The sequence below is a fragment of the Sinocyclocheilus anshuiensis genome, unplaced genomic scaffold (assembly GCF_001515605.1).
Source record: "Sinocyclocheilus anshuiensis isolate Anshui unplaced genomic scaffold, SAMN03320099.WGS_v1.1 scaffold1562, whole genome shotgun sequence".
In the NCBI taxonomy this organism is placed as follows: domain Eukaryota; kingdom Metazoa; phylum Chordata; class Actinopteri; order Cypriniformes; family Cyprinidae; genus Sinocyclocheilus; species Sinocyclocheilus anshuiensis.
In genome coordinates, this window is record NW_015542414.1 from 221,335 (window position 1) to 242,613 (window position 21,279).

Below are 21,279 nucleotides of genomic sequence, written 5' to 3' on the forward strand. Positions count from 1 at the left end.
TCTCTGAAATGGTATTTAGGAGTGGTTGATATTTAATGACTTTAGTCATGAAAGCTTCCTCCATACTAGAGTCAAAGGTGCATGCAACCTCCAAAACAAACACCTCTCTACACTCCTCATTAATCACAGCAACATCTGGTGTGTTAGCAGACAGGCATGAAAATATTTCAGAGTTACTACTACAATACTGAAACATAGATGATTTTACACAAGAATGTTTGTATATTCTTACTAAAGGTGGTAAATGGTTTGATATGTCTTTCACTATCAGGTCCACTATTCTGTCGTGGCGTGCTATGTACATTCCCTTGTAAGCATGGCAGCCGTTCAGGATATGTGGCAATGTTTCAGTGATCTGTTCTGTGGTGTGATGCAGACAGTGAGGAACCTGAGTTGTAGGAAACCAGATAGAAAGGTTGAGTCTAGTAGGAAGAACTTGTAATCTGGCTTTTACTGTGAAAATGGCAATGTCCTCACTGAGTGCAGTATTCTTGAGAAATGAGTGAGAAACAGAATGATCAGCAGAGGGAAGACATGCAAGTTTTCCCTGAAGGTTCAGTCCAGTCCAGTGTTGTTTTTGGTGATACTGATGAGAGTTCGCCGGGCACCTGCGGATGTTAGCGGGTGGCTATATCCACAGAATGTGGATGTTGCTCTGACATAAGTCTGGGGGTCAGTGATGATATCCTCCGAGACTCTCACACTCAGAGTCAGACCGGGCCCACTCCAGTGATACTCCAGTTCTTACACAGAGATCATTCAGGTCCGGCCAGTCTGACCAGATACGAAAACCAGCAGAGTGGGTATCAAGTTTCCTGCTGGGTTTTCTTTTGAAACCAAGAAAGTGGGGCTCTGACTCCCTGGCTAACGGCACCTTGCTTCTCCTTAGGTCCAGGAACAGGGAGGATCGAGCCAACTCCCTAACATCTTTGTCATCATTATTCAGCATGTTCAGAAGCTGGGAAATCCGCATGCTGGTATAAACCCATATCACATCATGATCAGTGGCAGTGGACATTTATCAATCAGGTCCAGCCTACATGTGAACTCTGACAAGATGATGTCTGCTTGCTCTTTCCATTCTCCTGCAATATTAATTTTATGTCCAAGATAAGTGTATGTCTCATGAAAAGTATATACATGTATAGGTTTTGTTGCTACTGTAAACATGGGACATTTATCAGATTTTGAGCGGTACCACCTGTTCCCTCCACTCCTCCTCTCATACAGAACCGCACATTTTGTGTCCTTAATCTCCAGGCCTGACCATTTCAGAAAAGAATCTGTTCTGGCTAGCATGTTTTTAATTACGCTCTCTTCTCTGGACTTCTCTTACTTACACACACTCACAGACACACACATACAGAATTATACATACTCACATGAGTTGGTATGGCTATAACCATATAGCCAAAATGAGTCAGAAGACTGAAATAAGAGGTTAAAATCAGATCAGACCCAGAAGAATTAAGCTCTGATAAAGCATTCCTGTTAATTGTTGTTACATTTTTAAAGAATTGTAATGTTTTGTGTAACAAAATGCTTTCTGTGTTCAGATTTTAATGTAGTAATAATAATGCAAAAACCTACACTTCAAATCAACATTTAAAACAACAAAAAATATAAACCTTGACAAAAAGTAGTCTTTGAGAATGCCTTAATGTACAATTAAATCCACAACCTAATAAAAGTAAACAATTATGTATAAAAACAACTAGGGAATTCACAAGCCTCTCTATAGAGTCCTATACAGGAATCTAGTGGTTACACCCTGAAATTACAGGGCTTTTTTTTTTTGCTCTCACCAGGAGGTGCTATTCTGCCTTCAAAAATTGGATTTTAAAGGCCTAGGGCCCTATCATACACCCGGCGCAATGCGGCACAATGTGCGGCACAAGTGTTTTTGCTAGTTTCAGCCTGATGAAGTTCTCATTTTCCCATCCTGCGCCACGTTGTTTAAATAGCAAATGCATTTGCGCCCATTTGTACGCCCATGGGCGTGCTGGTCTAAAAAAGAGGTGTGTTCAGGCGCATGGTTGGCACGTTGCTATTTTGAGGAACTGAAAATAGATTGCAGCATAGACCAACTCAAACCTGGTCTAAAGTCTGGCACAATATTTTTTCTTTGATATTTAAAGAGCGCGTTAGTAATATGCGCCTATAGATGGGTGCACAACGCGCGTACACTTTGCTTATTACACACACAGGGACACGCAGCAGCACACAAACATTTTAAAAAATTTAAAATGTAATTCCGCCATGTAAATAGTGAATCTGCCATAGCATAGCACGTTACGCCCCAAAAAAACCCATTACTCATTAAGAGAATAGGGACAACCCTTTTAGACCATGCGCCCGGGCACGCCGACCGTTTTCCCGTCGTTAAACTAGCAAAAGTGGATTCGGACACGCCCTGAGTGCACCTGCGCCATGCGCTTTAGACCATGCTCTTAGATCATTAAAATAGTGCCCCTAGTCTGTATTTTAATCTGAAATACTGCATTAATTGAAAAATAATTTTAAAAAATTAGTAAAAAAAAATGTTGTCATATTTTCAATGGGATATTTATTGCATAAATATTAATTAGTACCATAAAATTCTCTCAAAATACAAAATAAAAAATATTATTGAACAAAAATATATTAGATTGATTTTACTGAAGAAAAAAAAAAGTTACATTTCAGGTGTTCAATTGTCTGGTCACTTTTTATGTGTGTTCTACACACTAATATTTAATACACTAATGTATGCATGTATACTGTAATTTAAACAAGTCGCTTTTCAATAAAACATCGGCCAAATAAATGTATGCTTAAGAAGGGACTCTGCAGGTATTGCATTTGACACAGGTCTCTGAAATTCTTGTGATTACAGTTATTTTACTTGACTCCTTAGGTGGCAGAATGTTTTACAGAATGTTTTCACAAATAGCTTATTTTTAGTTGACTTGCCACATTGAACACAATTACACATTGATTTCCAGTGTAGTTAGAACCCACTGTCAATGTACTCCTTAATTAATCATAATAAGAAGGTTGTCACACTGAATTTATAACTGCATTGTTGTAATATAATTATTAAATTAGTGTATACATAAACTTTATCATCTAGTACATAAACTTTCCTGCTTACTGTAACACTTAGTATTCCACCAAAAAAGCTCAATGTCAGCAGTTTAATTCTTTAGACACATATAGACGTCTGTTTTGAATGAATATGGCATCATGTAATGATCAGAAGATGTAATAAAATGATGTGTCTCTGCAGGCTGTGTCATTACTATTTCCGGCCGAATGACCTTCACCAGTAATAAGTCAATGGAGATTGAGGTTTTAGTAGACGCTGACCCACTGGTGGAGGCTGAGAAGGGAAAATATAGGGCTGTCACAGCCTTCTTCACCTACATCTCCCTGGACAAAGACAACAAGCCCCTTCCAGTGCCACCACTGAAGGTGAGCAATGCAGAGCTTAAATGTACTGTGATATAGGAATATGAATGAATATGCCAAACTTAAAATCAAGTTTTAGTGTAAGAAGCACTGTCTAGTATGTATTCTTGTGCATGAGACTTGGTGACCTACCTTTTAAGAATTTTTTTTTTTCCAACATGAGGCAGCACAAAACACTATGGATGATTATTTGAAATTGTCTTCATGAGGGTGATGCTTTCAGTCCTTGGTCTTTCAAACAGGGGTGTAAAACACTTGAGTAATTTTACTTGATTACTGTACTTAAGGGGTGGTTCACTGTTTTTTTTCTAGGCTTGATTGTGTTTATGGGGTGCAGTCTAACATGTCTTAATGCTTTGTTTTTAAAAAAACGCATTATTTTTCACATAATTTACCTTTATTCCACACCACTCTGTCCCTTCTCTGAGAAACGGACTGATCTTTTCCTGTTTTTTTGAAGCCCCGCCCTCAGAAATAGGCAATGGGCTCTGATTGGTTAGCTAGTCCAGTGTGTTGTGATTGGCTAAACCGCCTCTAGTGCGCGTCTAAACGTCCCGCCCCTCACCTCAGCGGCATGTGCTCCAGTTGTATTGTAAACAACGGCGTCGTTAATATCGCTTATCAATTTGCTCTAAAGTAGCCCAGCATGGCCTCGCCCCCTTTGCTGTCTTTTACCGAGGGCGGGGTTTATCAGGGTTTGTGACGTCACGAATCCGGGAAGTAATTGTTGTAGTCCCTACGAGCCGTTTTTGTAGGCATTAAACTGCCAGAATTTTAAAATATGATTTCTCCGTTTGCATTGAACTTTCAGCTTCGTAACTTTGCAGATATTGTTTATGCTCAAACAGCAACATTACACACTAACTAACGTTAAAAAAGTGAAATCGCAATCAACCACCCCTTTAAGTATTATTTTGGGGGATTTGTACTTTATTCAAGTACAATTTAAACTGACTACTTGTACTTTTACTTGATCACAGTAAAAAAACATTACTAATATTACGAGAACCAGTGAAGTTTGTTTTCACGCATCAAGCACACACATTTCAGCTTTAGTTATAACTTTCATCAGGGAAATTTATTGCTTAAAAAAAAGTTCACCATCAAATCTGAGTTTATTCATTATTTATATCTGTTTTGATATAGTCATTATGTGTCTATGTAGTGTATTGTCTGAATGCACAAGACTGAGTACAAATAAAATCAGTGATGAGAATTTAAATACAATTAATATTTTGATGGCCATGATTATTATTTTTTTAATTAATTGTAGCAAATCATCAAAAAATGTTTAAGTGAACACTGTATAAATTAATTGTAAATCATGTTTAATGATGTTCTTATTAGGGAGTGAATAAGTAGTACTATAATGATAGATTGATTAACAATTATGACTGACTGTCAATTAAATTATTTTTAATATAAATAATTACATGATGTGCTCATTAATTATCTAATTAATTGCAAATAACTACATGCCAACATTTACTGAGAAAAACACACTAAATAAGATAAATCAACATTTAAAAGATTATTTATTGTTGCAGACAAGGGCATTGAATAGACAAATGGCTTTAAAAGTAAATATTGTATCATATTTTGTATCATCAATGATCATTTCCTCACCCTCATGCCGTCCCAGATGAATATGACTTTCTTTTTTCAGATGAACACAAACAAACATGTTTAGTGCACATAATGCACATGTATGTCGCCACTTCAAAAACCACACAAAGGGAACCCAAGTTCAAAATATTTGTATTTTTCTTACACATGCCTATCATTTTACTTCAGAAGACACTGATTCATCAACAGGGGTTGTATGGGTTACCGTCGTATTCACTTTGTGTACTTTTCTTAGTGTCATCTTTGAATATCCCATACACTTGCATTTTATATGCAGAGAGATGGATTACAATTACTCGAGTCTTTGTGAGTGTTCATCTGAAGAAAGAAAGTCATATACATATGGGATGGCATGAGGTTGTTAAGGATGGAGTTTAAGGGCTGTATTTTTATTTTATTTATTTTTTTAATTGTGTGTGTGTGTGTGTGTTCCACTGTACTGCATTTTTCTGCAATATTTTTTGTTGCACTAGATAGATGTATTTGACCTGTACCAAACCTTTACACTTAACTGCATGTGAATTGAAATTAAATTCAAATAGTTTACATTTATTTTAAATGCAATTAGATGAAGAGTGTTTTTTTTAATGCACTTAAGTAAGATTTAAGTACATCTTTATATGTTATCTCACAATTGGTAACAAACACCTTCGGTGAAAGTCACCAGATGAAAATTGTGAGTCTGATTACAGTGAACCCAACACTGTCCAAAAAGACTATGAGCCCTATCATACACCCGGCACAAGGCGCGGCGCAAGTGTTTTTGCTAGTTTCAGCCCGACGCAGTTCTCATTTTCCCGTCCTGTGCAGCGTTGTCTGGGGTCCGAGGGTGTTTTGGGGCCTGGAAAAGTTTTGACATGCCCTGACATTTGTGCTTTTTTCAGTTGCTTACAAACATTTGAATGTCTAAAGTTTAATAACACTGTAATCAGCACAAACTGGGCTACAATAATATGTGTGCAGCATGTATGTACGTGATTGTGTTTTTGAGAAAACAACGTTTATGCGTGCTTAGTGAAAAACTAAAATTTTAAAGTCACTGAAATAAGGCCTTAAAACACATACAGAACATTTGTTCACAAGACTTTTGAGAACTGGATCTTGAAGTCTAGAGTTTTTGCTTCAAAATTATGTGAAAATCATCTTACTCACTCATTCGATGAACTTGAGGAAAAGTCTCGCTGCTTTGTTTGCTGTGTTGTGGACGTTTACCTGCGCGTGTCGCACGTGGACGATTGTAATAACAAAAACGCGATCGGCGCGTGGGCGTGGTCACATTAGCGATAATGAGGGCGACGGCCAAGACTTGACATCACGTTGGTTTCATACTGATTACTTTGTCACATAATATTTGTTTTCGTCATGACTTACTTCGTTTAAAAGTAGACATGTTAAGCTTTCTATAGATCTATCTGTCATGTGTGTGTGTCAAATATTCGCGGAGTTTCAGTTCATTTTAGTGACGCGTTTCAAACAGATATGCGTGGAGAATGAGACGGCTAAAAGCACACCCTGTTTATTTTCTTTATTTTGCAAAAGCACAATGTTTTGTTGATATTGTGAGGCGCGTTGCTATTTTGAGGAACTGAAAATATACTGCACCATAGACCAACTCAAACCTGGTCTAAAGTCTGGCGCAATATTATTTATTTGTTATTTAAAGAGCGCGTTAGTAATATGCGCCTATAGGCGGGGGGACAACGCGCATACACTTTGCTTATTACTCACACAGGGACACGCAGCAGCAAACAAACATTTTTTTAAATGAAAAATTACATTCCGCCGTGTAAATAGCGAATCCGCCATGGCGCGAGCGCAACTGGCTTTTGAAGGGGATGGAAGATGTGACTGATTGGTTTATTGCACGTTACGCCCAAAAAACACCCATTACTCATTAACAGAATAGGGACAACTCGTTTAGACCATGCCCTGGGCGCGCCGACCATTTTCCCGTCGTTAAACTAGCAAAAGTGGATTTGGACACGCCCTGAGTGCACCTGAGCCGTGCGCTTTAGACCATGTGCTTAGATCGTTAAAATAGGGCCCAAAGTGCTGAAGTTCATGGTTAACCCTAATGAGCAGTTTCCTTGTGTTTTATATAGTTTGTAATTTTTCATTATATAATAAATATTTTGGGTCATGAAATGAACTGCATATGTGATATGCTAAAACTTGTGCCCCAAGACCCTCATGAGCACATGACTTATGCAACAAATAAAGCATTTACATAAGAATGACCTCAGTCAGATATTCAACAGAAGGCCAATAAATCATCATTTTGGCTGTAAGCAGGCATGCAGAGACGCCTCCGATATGGTAGTGACAGAAGGTAAGCTCCATAGGTGCTGGCATTCTCAGCTCTCTACTGAAAACTCATACTAGCCACACTGTGCAGCATCAATACACAACTCTCAACCCACTCTCAGTTGTTTGTGCACACTGAGTAGGGATGGGCGGATCGATCCTTAAGTATCGATCCTCACATCAAAATATCGATTCAAAAGTGCATTTTTTAACCATTAATTGTATTTATTTATCAAGAAATTCGGTGCATAAAATAAGCTTCTAAGTGGAAAAATAGACTATATTAGCGAATAATTGTGTTGGATAGATTCTCCTGCTCATCGGAACACATTAAATGCTGAAAGACAGAACCAATCAATCAATCACAGACAGCGTTCGTTGCTGACGCATGGCTCACAGTGCTTGTTCAAATAGGGCTGCGTTTCCCAAAAGCATCAGAAGCTTAAGTAGATCTTAAGAAATCATTGCCACATTATATTATTACATTACATAACATTGTTACTATATATAAAATGAATTCTGAAAAATTCATCGCTGTTTCCACACAAATATGAAGCAGAAATAATAATAAATGTTTTTTGAGCAAAAAATGATATTAGAATGAATTCTGAAGATCATGCGACACTGAAGACTGGAGTAATGAATGATGCTGGAAATACAGCTTTGATCACAGATGCATTTTAAATTACATTTTAAAATATATTAAAATAGAAAATAGTTATTTTTAATTGCATGTAATATTTATTTTAAATTGGCTAGTTTGTGCAAGTACATTTATTTAAACTGGTTGTTAAAAGTTCAAATGTATTGTGTTATGTTCTGTAATTGCTGTTAATAAATCAATAAATAAAATACAATTATAGCATATTTCATTTCTGACAGTGTAAACAAAAAAGGCCTATTAAATGTTAAAAAACATGGCTTTAAAATCTAATATTAAGTGAGTATAATTACTGATTATATTCTTTTAATAATTTAAAAGATCAGTTTAGTTTAGAAGTATCGGTATCGGTATCGATATCGACGATACTGGGCTTGAAAATATCGGTATCGGATCGAAAATAAAATAAGAGGTATCGCCCATCCCTAACACTGAGTCAAGAACCAGTCTGGAGTCAATTTGATGGCTAATCCCAAAAATTATCACCAGTGTTTTTTTTTATTTTATTATTTTTGTTTATGTAAATTTATTTTCTTAAAATGACCATGCTTTTTAAAATGTAGGATTTCAAAATGTTTAACATCGCCATTATTTATGTTTATTTCTTTTTTTTTCCACACTTGAAAAAAAAAAACTTGAAACATTGTTTTAAGTAATCAATCAATCATTCAGTACAAACTAATAAAATAACAACAAAAGACAATAAATTAATAAAATAATAAAATAAACCTACCAGTAATATAAGTAGGCCTACAAGCAATATACATTTATTGCTTGTATGTCCAGTCAGTCTGTGTGAGAATGTGAAAAGAATGCAGTCACATGTAAAATAAAACCACTTAAATTTATCATTGTCGTCATTTTTGATGAAGATAATATGCTGCTGCATAATATTTTACTGAATAAAGCTGATAAATGTATACATCAGTGCAGTGAATTGTGTTCATTGTGTTGTCTTGTCTTGCAAAATAACGTTTTGATAGACTGATTAGGAGAGGAGCAAGCAGTTCTCCTGGCCTCCCTCTCCTTTTAATGACTTTACTGGTACCCAGATTTGTTTTCCCCAGCATTTTCAGTCAGTCTCACTTCCACTGTAACTTTACTTCTAACTTTAACTGTCCTCGGAGCAGCCTCAACTCTGATTGGTTCTGTTCACTAGCTGGGGTTGGACCTGTGATTTTATTGGGTCCCTCTCCTCTTTGTAGCTGACTGAGTTGAAATAATGAATAACGATCAGACCATTTTTATGGAGGGGAGAGAGGAGATATTTGGAAAGGATTTTTAACAAAATTGCATGTTTTTGAGGTTTTCATTCAGGCATAGAAGCCTTTGTAACATATATATACTAAAATGATTCATATAAGAGTAGGGTAATATATAGCATAACTGCTGAATTTAGTGGGCCCCTTGGGCAGTGGGGGCCCCTACAATAGCGACGGCCCTGTAGATGAGCAATAATATGTTGTTGAAAAAAAGCAGGCTTAGTAAGTTAGGTAATGTGAAGGAAGGAGAGAGAAGATTAAAAAATTATGTCAAGTACGTTGGGTGTCATCAGCATGCCGATGAATTATGTGACCTAATGGAAGCATATAAGTGATGAAAATAAAGGACCAAGCACAGAACCCTGAGGAACACCATGAGAGAAAGGGGGAAGTAGTGGACTTAGACTGAGGATAGAGATATAATGTTGATGTCAGACAGGTAGGAAATTAGCCAGGAGAAAGTAGTTCCAAAATGGCAAGAGCAGAAAGACGCAAGATGAGAATGCTTTAGAGAAGTAGGAAACTGATGGAACCAGAGTCAGTGGTCATGAGGAGATCATTGAGAACTCCAGAAGTGCCGTTTCAGTGCTGTGAAGGGAGAGGAAGCCCAATTAGAAGCACTCAAAGAGGTGGTGAGATGACATAGGATTTTTTTTGAGCAGCCACCACATTCTTTAGCTGCTTAGATAGAATAAGCCCATTAGAATGTCAGAGGGGTCAAGGCCAGGCTTTTCTTAAGAGTGGAGTGACAGCTGCAGTTTTTAATTCTAAAGGAGCAACACCAGTATATAAAATACATGGAGAATCTGTTACAATTTCAATTTATCTCAAGAGAAATTTTAGATAATAGCCAATAGACCGTCAAAGATGGCACACACAACACAGCAGTACAGCAATATGCAATAAATTATTATAGGTTTTGTGTTCTACACATATTCAATAAAAATGTCAGTTTAAATTTTAAATATAACTATGATATGTAAATTGTTTAAAATGCATAGTGGTCTATGAAATGCCTAATGCTGACATTACATTAGGAGTGGGGGAAAAATTTGATTCTTAGATGCACCGCAATGCGGATGTGGACGATTCTGAATTGATTCACAAATGTAAAAAATCGATTTTCTAAATGTTAATTGATAATGTAATATTGACAGAATGCAAAAGACGGAACAGTCTGTGGCGTGCACGTAAGAGACGCATGATCAGGCAACCTTTGCATCAAAAGCTAGCGTATGGAAACAATTTGGCTTAGTGCCCTGCTGTTTTCTTAATCCCGCTCCCACAATTTTTGTGTCCAGTCCGGCCCGCTCTCTCAAACTTTCTAATATTGTATATAATTTTTGCGCATCAGGGAGCCGCTGTCAATATGTGGGGTATTGAAATTGCTTGTGAATGATCGCTTGCAGTTCACTTTCACTTTCGCGATCACGCGCACTCTGTAAAGGGAGCTTATCTTACAAGATCAGATATTTGTCAATGAGCTCAGGATCTGTTGAGCAACAAATCTTCCAGCATGATCTTGTCAGTCATCTCTCCTTACTTTCGACCTGTGATCAGTGAAATCTACCTCCTGCAGTTCATGTTGGATGCAGGGTTGTCAAGTCCGCGTTCTTCTATGAAGTTGAAGGGAAAAGGACCTGGACAAGAGCCACACTATATGCAAGTTGTGTCTATTATTTTTTGTTAGTGATTTAGAACATGCTGAAGTCTGTATTAATTTACTACAAGTATGCTGCTACAGGCACACATTTCTTTTCCTGTTGGTTCTTTGCAATGCTGGGACATTTGCTGGGAAATGTAAACTTCCAGATGACTTGCCAAATCACTTCCATTTGTTTTATTAATAAAAGATATTGGAAGTAAATTCATTATTGGTCATTACAAATACTTTGCTTCAATAGTCACACAGTGAGAAAAAAGAAAATCTGTTTAGAAAAAAAGATTAGTCGATAATCGTTTTATCATTGCATCGCAGCCCTCTGAATCGTAATCGAATCGAATCGTGAGGTACCTAGAGATTCCCACCCCTACATTACATGCCAAAATAAATAAACATTTCAACAATTTTATCTGTTTTTCAGTAGTGTCAGCTAAAGTATTAGTGATATAAACAGATCAGTATTTTATTTTATTCAGTCAATGTTACCAAACGCTTACAAAACATAACTTTATTTTATAACTAAACTATAATGTTTCAAATATAACTGTTATAAAATAAAGAATTGTTGTCATGTAATATGTCTGGTCGACTATGTTACTCAAGTCGTCTGTCTTTAACATTTTCTAATATTATACAGAACTTAAAATGCTGCTTCTGAAATGCCATGAAATGAATTGAATATCACAGTATATCAAAGGTTTTGCATAATATATCACAAAAGATAGCAATGATCTATAATGCACATTTATAATACATCTTGTTACTGTCTTTAATGATCATACTGAAAATATTAGACATAATGTATATGTGCAAAGAACACTTTTAAAAGAGTTTCTCGAAATGCACCACTTCAAATGTGATTAACTAGTGACTATAATATAAAAAACACTGCTGTTTAAGCTCTGCAATTACATACAATACACTGAAGGAATGTATTACCTTACAGCATTAATTGTTTTAAGAAAGATCATTTAATTTTTTGACTTTTGGTTTATGTCAGATGTATCCCTAAATATAGAGTCGTCCAGCTACTTAGTTTAGAAATAACTCTATTTCCTTTCCAGCCCTATTTGTCTGAGGTCTCCATTCCATAAATGGAAACGCAAATGGAAACTGCATGAGCATCAGTCATATTGTGGCTCTTCATTCTCATGTTTCAGAATATAAATAGTATATTGACAGACTATTCCTGCTATTTCAGACTTCAGGTGTTTTTTTCTTCCTTCAGTGAAAGATCTTTCATTCTGTTTTTAGGATTTCCAGTTTTAGCTCTTGGTGGAGGGGAATTATGGGCTGGGGGAGGGGTGAACAGCACGCAGAGCGAAAGCGCAGAGAAGTGGGGGATCATGGGATGGGTGGGACCATTGAATGGCATGCTGCACACAATGAAAGCTGCAAGGATCACCCAGACATTCAGAGGTTTGCCTTTTTAGAGCAAGGGTCTTCTCAGGAAACATTTCATTGTAAGACAGGATGAAGGAAAACATCATGTTCTAATAAGTGAGCATTGTTGTCTTTTTTCAGTAATAATATCTAAAGACTTTTAAAATAAATTTACTTGGGGAGCAAAATTATGTAAAATAAGACATGTTTTAAGAGAATGTATCATGAAATAAGACGTTACTTAGTTTCTTAACACAAAATATACTTAAATAACAAGATATTTTCTCTTAAGACAATAGCTTATATTACAAAATTTTGCATCTCTAATAAATGCATCTTGTTTTAAGTGTTTAGATATTTTTTTACTAAAAAACATGACAAAAATACTGATCAGAAAAATGATTTTGCAGTGTAGCCACACAGACTTTCTGAACCCATTAATGCTTTTGACAAACACTAAGCTGGTCCATGCCACACAAAACAAGTTGAGTTACCCTAGCAACCACTGGGTTTGCAGCATGATAACTGTGTCTATTTTTAGAAACAGCTTGTGATGTGTGTGCACTAAGAGGTTAAAAGCGTGATATCACACATTAAACACAAAAACGAACAGAAATACAAGATTCACTCATTGCTTGGTAATGAAATGTCCAGTGCTTTCCGTGTGAAAACATATTGATACGATTTCCTGAAATATACATTTCTACATATGTGTATAAACATTGCATATGTGGCAATAGACTTAGGTAAGGAGCCAATAAAAATGCATGTTCTGTCAGACAGACTCATAGCACTTGGACAGAATATAGCTAGAGTTTGGTTTCGGTACCAAAGAAATAGCTGGAAAATTCTTGTTCCAAACCTGTGAGATTCTTTCTTCTGTGGGACACAAAAAGAGATGTTTACAATGTCCATTTCCATACAATTAAGCATATGATGACTAGAAGCGATAAAAAAAGTATTATAACATTAGTTCATAATGATTGTGCTTTATATTACAAGTCTTTTGAAGCCATATAGCTTTGTGTTGCGAACAGACAGAAATTTGTGCTTCCATATTATAATTGTCACATCAAGAGGTATCGTGCCATTTTTGACGAGTATATGCAAAAGCTAATATTTGGTGAATGGGAAGATTTTCTGCAAATAACAGCTCCGTTTCAAGCCTCTTTAATAGTGCATTTATTTTCTCTTTGAAGCTTTATATCCTCTGGTCATTGTATTCTTACGTACAATATGGAAAAGAGCAGCATGAACAATCTACAAAACATCTTTGAAAGACATGAAGATGAGTAAAGGGCGGCCTAATCATTTCTAATTTTAGGTGCGCTAAAAATTAGCAGCTGGCAAGACCAAGATGTCATGGGTGTTCTGGCATATATCCTGAACTCTGAAAGCCACCATCTTAAAGTCAATGAATATTTTAAACAGAGCACCTTTACAAAGTGTGATATTTTAAAACGGTCTCAGATATCGTAAAGTAGATTCCCAAAGAAATACTTTCAAATACCTGTATAGTGTTTAGTTGTGCACTAACATGGAGAGGCATTCTGGGAGCAGCTGCAAAGGTCACAGAACGAAAGGTTAATTGAGACATTGTGGATCAGAGAGCTATAGTTAAAGCACTTCTCTTCTTTACAGCTGGATTATCAGCACAGTATAGTGAAATGTCACTTGCAAAATAAGAATAGTGATGTGATACTAGATTAGGCATCAATAGGAGAATGTTAACATTTTAGGTAAGTTTTGGCTCTAGGCCGCATGAGAGCCATTTTGCTATTGTTATAAACACAACAAATTTCTTGTTTTCTGTTGGTTATGTATGAGAATCAATGTAAAGGTGGTTATGGATGTAAGCGATCTGCTTTTCCTTCACTCAGCTCACCATTAACAAACAGTATAGGGGCTTTTGGCCCCCTCGGTAGACATCACAGACTGAAAGGGCACTTTAGCATCGGTGATATTAAAGGGACAGGGGCTCGAGCCTAGATGATGGACGCCTTTGACCATTGCGTTGCGTTTACACCTCGCACATAACATGATATTCTAAAAGCATGTCACTAAGGGTAAAATAATAATTATCAATATTTAAAAATGCATCTCAGATGCTTGCATTTTTTCTTGTTCTACTGCTCATGTCTTCTGTTTTTTAAAGCAAATATGCATTCTGTGTGAATGGTCCCTTTGGACAGCTCAGGCGTTCTATGCACAGATCTAAATTTGGGAGACTAAAACAGTGGGTTTACAAAAAGCTACGTGCATTCTGTCATTTCCCAAGATTCTGGATCATGTTCTAATTTAAAGAAAGTACAAATGATGGAGGCGTTGGATCACTTTTTATTTCTTATATTGATAACTGCTTGGCAGTAATGCCTTTTCAAATGTTTAATCACAGTTGCTTGCAGTGTTGGGGAGTAACTAGTTACATGTAACAGCGTTACATAATTTAATTACAAAATACATGTAACTGTAATCCATTACAGTTACTGAGAAAAAAAATGTGTAATTAAATTACAGTTACTTATGAAAATGTTAACGATTACAAAGGGGATTACATCTAAATATTTTCACACACACACAGACACACACACACACACACACACACACACACAGAATTAATTGATTTATTTCCCAAATTGCATTGACTGCTCTAAAATATGAGACACCAATGTTTTAGGAGTTTGGACACAGGATAGGACACATGCTTGTTCGATAATTGTTTTATTTCCTTTTTGTATATGCTTTATTTTTTAAGATTAACTTTTTTTTCCAAGGCATTGTTAGATGTCTGTGTTTCGTGTGATTTCAAAAACAGTATCATAGCTATTAAACTATTTCTTATGATTGTAAATCTGTATTTAATATCAAAGTAAAAATAGGTGCTAAAGACTGATTTTTTGGTGGCTGTGCTTTAAACTTAAGTTTTTATAATCTTAATCCAAGTGATGAAGGATTTTGAAAGTCTGACGGGAACCAGTGTTGAGTACTACTGTTAGGTTAACCCTGCCTGGTATAAATGTTTGAAAATGATTAACAGTTGAAAACATTCGTTAGAAATGTAGAAAAGTAATCAAATGTAATCAGTTACATTACTTAAATAAAGTAACTGAAGTAGTTACACTACTTAAATATTTTAAATAGGGTAACTTGTAATCTGTAACCTAATGCATTTCCAAAGTAACCTTCCCAACACTGGTTGCTTGCTGACAAAACAGCACAAATGTGGCGTCATATCATCTGTATAGAAAGCTGGTATATTAGCCGGCTATAGTTTGCCTTCTTGTTGCATAACAGTGCCACTTCGCTGAAGTTATTTTAGCCAAAACGCTTTAAGAGTAATTTGTGTAATTTAAGAAGTGAAAAGGGCTCAGGGACTCTGCTGCAAGAGAGACCCTGTCCCAAACCACATTTATTTCCCTCATTAATAGCCAGACTCCTCAGCTCAAGTTTTCTACAGCTTGTGTGTTTTTGATGGACATTGTTAAAGGAAAAGTTCACCCACACAAAAACTCTGTCATAATCTACTCACCCTCATATCTTTCTAAACCCATATGCTGTTATTTTTCCATGGAACACAACAGGAGAATTTTTCATCAACTCTTTCCCATACAACAAGCAATTTTTGAACCTGAACTCAGTTGCAAATGACATTTCAGAGGTTCCATTGTAGAGAAGATTATCAGTGAATATGAGCTTCCAGTGTTCCTCCGTTTGAATGGCTTCAGAAGTTGGACTACTCAACATTAAACTACTTCTATGATGCTTTTTTGGTGAAAAAAATGCAGTAATATCAAAATTAACTGGTTTTATTCAAGCTAGAATGCTACTTAATATGACTGAATCAACTTTTTCACATTAAGTTGCACCAACTGAAGTATTTTTAGGGTCATGTTCATTATGGATTCATGTTCATAATGGATATCATTCAACCTCAGCGTTGACTGTCTACTGAGAAACTGTTTGCAGTGACAGTTAAGAGATAGACAGATGTTATCCAGATAATCCATTTATCAGAAATGCAAGTCCAGATCTCACACGTCGCTCAGTCAATGTAATGGAATTATATTGCTCTATCTGCAGAGAGCTTTATTAAGGAGGCAGATCTGATGTAATAATCTGCCTTTGCTGTGCTTTTGTGGGCCACTGGAAATCAAATGTTTGCCAAAAGCTTGGTCATGTCAGAGTTGTTAGTGAGGTCTACATATTCATATCATATTCAGATTTCCCTGAATTTCTTTATGATGTCCTGTTTGTTCATAAGTTATAATTCTGTTTTAAAAGTCTACATTTTCCTTATTTTGCTAATATTTACATGGAGGCAGATGTGTTGAGATGACCACATGACCAGTCGAATACTATTCATTTTAATTTGGTAATACCATTGCAAGTGTGCAGTCTCATTACTGTATATAATGTGTTTTCTTCTGATACTGTGGCGTAAGAAACCCCAGAAAGTGGGTTGACTTTCTGTTATGTAGCTAGCTCTAACCGGTTTAATTAACTTTCTGAGGCAGTTTCTCTGCCATGACATTACACTAGTTGAGCTGAAGAGACAAGAAGTAATGGTTAAGTTCTGCTATACTGTCCATTGCAGTAATTTTAAGAATACGACACTGCCTGTGTTGCTATATATTCTGTGACACATAGAAAGCATGTGGTATGTGAATTCAAGCTAGAAGTAGCCTGCATTCATGTATTTGTGCAGAGGTCTACTCAACAACAGTTCCAGTCTCAGCAGATAAAACAAACCAGGCAAACTTTCTTCAGCATCCATATTGGCTATTTCCATTTGCAGTTTCCTTTTAACTATTGCTGTTTTTTTTCTTAAAGGGGTCATATGATGCGATTTAAATTTTTCCTTTCTCTTTGGAGTGTTACAAGCTCTTGGTGCATAAAGAAGATCTGTAAAGTTGCAAAGACTAAAGTCTCAAACCCAAAGAGATATTATTTATAAAAATTAAGAGACAGCAACACCTACCTAAAACGGCTCGTTCTAACACGCCCCCACATGTCTACGTCACTATCTGGGAAGATTTGCATAACGCCGCCCAAATGTTCACGCAAAGAAAGAAGGCGTAACTTTTATTCTCGCTGTAGTATTGTTGCCGCCGCCGCCGCCGCCATGTCATGAAGGCGCTGTGTGTTTTGTTGTGAAAGCGCAACTACTTTGTCTGGCCTTCCAAAAGAGGACGATATCGCTTCGTCATGCCTGGAGCTGATCCGTGCTGGTTGCTGAGGAAATACTTAAGTACAGTATGTGGAAAATAATGTGTTTTTTTAACCTTAAACCGCATAAACACATTTCATTACACCAAATACACAAAATAATGTTCTTTTTAGCAGCATCATATGACCCCTTTAACACTAAATTGCATAATGTTTCACACTCTGGTGGTTTCTGCTGGAGCAATCACTCTGGTCTTCTGCCAGTCAGTCTCTCTGTGACTGAGGCACTGAGCATCCCTCCAGCTTAATTTAATTTGTTCAAGACAAGCACTGCAGCCATGGCCCTGTGTCTTTTCCTGGCCTCATCACGAGCCCTGAGCAACAGGACAGTCACTGACCCAGCCAGGGCTTCCTTCAAGGTCACATGATGTTGTTTTCAGATAGAAATTACAGGGAGAGCTGTTTTGTTTTGCCTTTGTTGCAAGAGACAGCTGTTCACATACAAGTTTCATTAGATAAACCAGGTTATTACAGAGCTTTATGGAATATTTCATTCTTGTTAGCCAACGACAGCCAGAACTGACACTTCAATTAAATAAAAAATTATTGCAACAGTTAATATGCTCTCCATTAAACTGGGTCGCCTCAGAAACATAAAATTAGTCTCAACATCAGCAGCCCTGTGAAGTTTAGCGTATCTGCTTGTGCTTATATAACCTTGCTGTGGATATGCATTCTATATCTGTGGTCCTCATTTGTGCACATGCCCTCATCAGCCAGGCTGCTTCAGTTGTAACTGCACAGTTTGTTCCCTAAGGTTGGCCGCCATCTGCCACTGCCGCGCATGACTAGCTGGTGACCTATAGCCAATGATAAGAATAGCCATGGTGTAGTGTGCAGCTGCAAGATCAAGCCTAACGCCAACTGACATCCTGCTCTCTCGCACAGTGTTGTTGTTTGTCCATGATGAAGCTGTGCTCCCAAAGCAAACATATTTTGTGTTATTTTAGGTCTCCAAGACATTTTTTGCAACTGTCAAATTCGTACATGACTGTTGATGAATGGACGTGTAATTTTTCCACAAATTAGTTGCAGTTTAAAAGTATCAACAAAAGACAAGAATTTGAAAATCTACCATTTACTGTTCTCCATTTTCCCATAACTTTGCAAATCTGCGACGTTCACGTTTATGTTCTTTCAGTTCAGGTCTGTCGGTCTGTGACGTTTCGACTCTCTATTGGTTAGACGTCTTCTCGTCATGTGAATTTGCATTCATACACAGCAGAATGTGCATTTACGGTCTCCTGAATTTGCATGCGTGTGAATAAAGTCAGTTGAGCACAAAGTTTAGTGACCATAGAGTGAGTACCACAGAGCACAGTGATCTTAAAAGGTTACATTTTTTATAAGGTCCACTTATAATGTTAGTGAAGGTTTTTTTTACACTAAAATAATTAACATATTTTTTTATGCCAAAATAACTGTCATAATCTTAATTTTTGAACATGACCCTCTGATGCATCTATTTATTTATTTATTTATTTATTTTAATTGGTGTAGAAGCCATTTTCAATCAATAATAATAATTCCTAGTAAATTTCACAAATAATTACAAAGAAACAGCAAGAAACACAAATTAAACATGAAATTTTAGGGTAGAAAGCCTGAAGTAAATTTTTATATATATATAAAATATAATCCAATAAGCTTTATTTTATTACTTCGGGAAAAAATCCAATTGTTTATTGTTTATTCATGTTAGTTCACAGTGCATAAACAGGTTTTGCAGGGTTTCCAGTACACCACAATATCCAACTTCACTGTGCTTATGTGTAAAATGTGTCATTTATCTTCTTGCAGCTGGAAGGTGAAGAGGAGCAGAAGCGGTTTGAAGAAGGGAAAGCGCGCTACCTGCAGAACAAGGCAAAGAGACTCGCAGATAAGGAGCGTCAACAATGACTTTTACCACGCAAACACCATATTGTGTTGTAGAAGAAAATTCTTTAATAACAGAGCCTCAACATACAACATACTATATTAAGAACCTCTGCTTTATCCTATATGTAGCTCACTGAATAGAAAGATAATATATAGGAAAAATGTATAGGTTTAATTGACTTGTCTGAGTTTACCAAAGCACTTATCTATGTATCTCAAGCGAAACAAAAAATTAAAATATATTTATGTTTTGTTGTAAAGAATTATGTGTGAAATGTGCAGAACTGTAGTATGCACTAATAAAAGCCTGCTAATGCAGCTACAACTGGTTTGCTGTGAAATATCTGTTTAGTGTACCATAATCCTGGATCGACAGAATGTTACAACCTAATCGCAGATAGATAGGCAGACAGTTTGGGATGCTACTTACTTCTGTTTGTGCCAGATGTATATCGGGATGGGAGTTTTTCTGGTATCAAGTGAATTATTCTGAGCTAGGACGATTTATAATAGGCTTGTTAATTTTTTTTCTTGCTTTGATGTGTAGGCAAAAATGGTAAGTCTTTTTAAAAATGACAAGTAATAGCACTCCTCTCCTCCATAAGCCACACAAGATATAATTCATGAATGTGGCACAAGTAGTTATGCTGAAGTTTAATACTTAGGTTATTTGCTAATAAATAGCTCAAAATATCATATTTCTATGCAGTCGTACATTCCTTTTTGTGCTATGTGTGGTCTCCGAGTGTTTTAAATTATTCTTTTCATTCATCATAAGGGTAGCTCAGTAAACAGTCTTAAACAGTTGTTCAGCTGGCTCTTCAAAATGCTGATTACAGATATAGTTTGTTTATTTTTTAATGTGATGCATGATGCTATCATTTTATTTAAAGACACAAAATTTACATTTTGGTTTAAGGTGACATTGTTACAATGTAAGTAATATTAATTAACTATATACTTACTATAGGGTTGACGGTTTGGTTTGGGGTTAGTTGCTTTTAAATATGATATACTGATATTATTCTAATAAGTACATGTACCGTAACGTGTAACTATGTTATAAATAAAGTGTTACCGACACTATAAGAACACACAGTGGCAAGTATGCAGATAAACCCAGGAGTGGAAGTTTTAAGTAAGTCAAATCAAGTCACCTTTATTTGTATAGCGCTTTATACAATACAGATTGTTTCAAAGCAGCTTTACAGTGTCAAACAGGAAAATAGGTTGTCAGTAATGCAAGTAGACAATGACAAAGAGTCATTTTCCAGATAAAGTCAGTTCATTGATGATTCTGTGATGTCATCATCCAGTTCAGCTCTCTTCCAATACTGTCTGTGCCATCAGTCAAGTGTCCCTAACTAAGCAAGCCAAAGGTGACAGTGGCAAGGAACCAAAACTCCATTGGTGACAGAAATGGAGAAAAACCCTTGGGAGAACCAGGCTCAGTCGGGCGGCAAAACAAACAGATGAACACAATGATGAGACCTTAACTTGATAATGCTGGTTTTCTCACAGAAGATCAGTCAAACACTCACAGAGACAGGTTAATAAAAAAAAACCCAACGAATGAAACAAATGCAGGAACATCCAGTGGTAAAAGACTGACTGTCCTTGGTGGAGACCAGGCAATGACTGTGTGTTTGTGGTGGGTATATAAGCTGTCCTTAATTGGCATGATAATTGATGACAAGTGTGTGTGATTAGCAGTTCAGGCAGTGTGCACTGAAAGAGATTGCTGACAGGTGTGACAACAAAATGCTGAATTGAATTTATTTAAGCTTGTTATCATATATATATATATATGATAACAAGCTTAAATA

General features: G+C 36.4%; 1 protein-coding gene across 3 annotated transcripts in view; it reads left to right on the forward strand.

The window, feature by feature from the left end:
- The window catches only part of LOC107693425 (cytosolic acyl coenzyme A thioester hydrolase-like), a 91,771-nt gene extending 72,102 nt beyond the window's left edge, over positions 1-19,669 (forward strand). For all 3 annotated transcript variants that reach the window (XM_016492812.1, XM_016492813.1, XM_016492814.1), the window contains 2 exons: positions 3,269-3,453; positions 19,376-19,669. In XM_016492812.1, the coding sequence (XP_016348298.1) occupies positions 3,269-3,453; positions 19,376-19,474 (284 nt within the window). In that variant the 3' untranslated portion in view covers positions 19,475-19,669. The remainder of the gene's footprint in view (positions 1-3,268; positions 3,454-19,375) is intronic.
- The last annotated feature ends 1,610 nt before the right edge of the window (positions 19,670-21,279 follow it).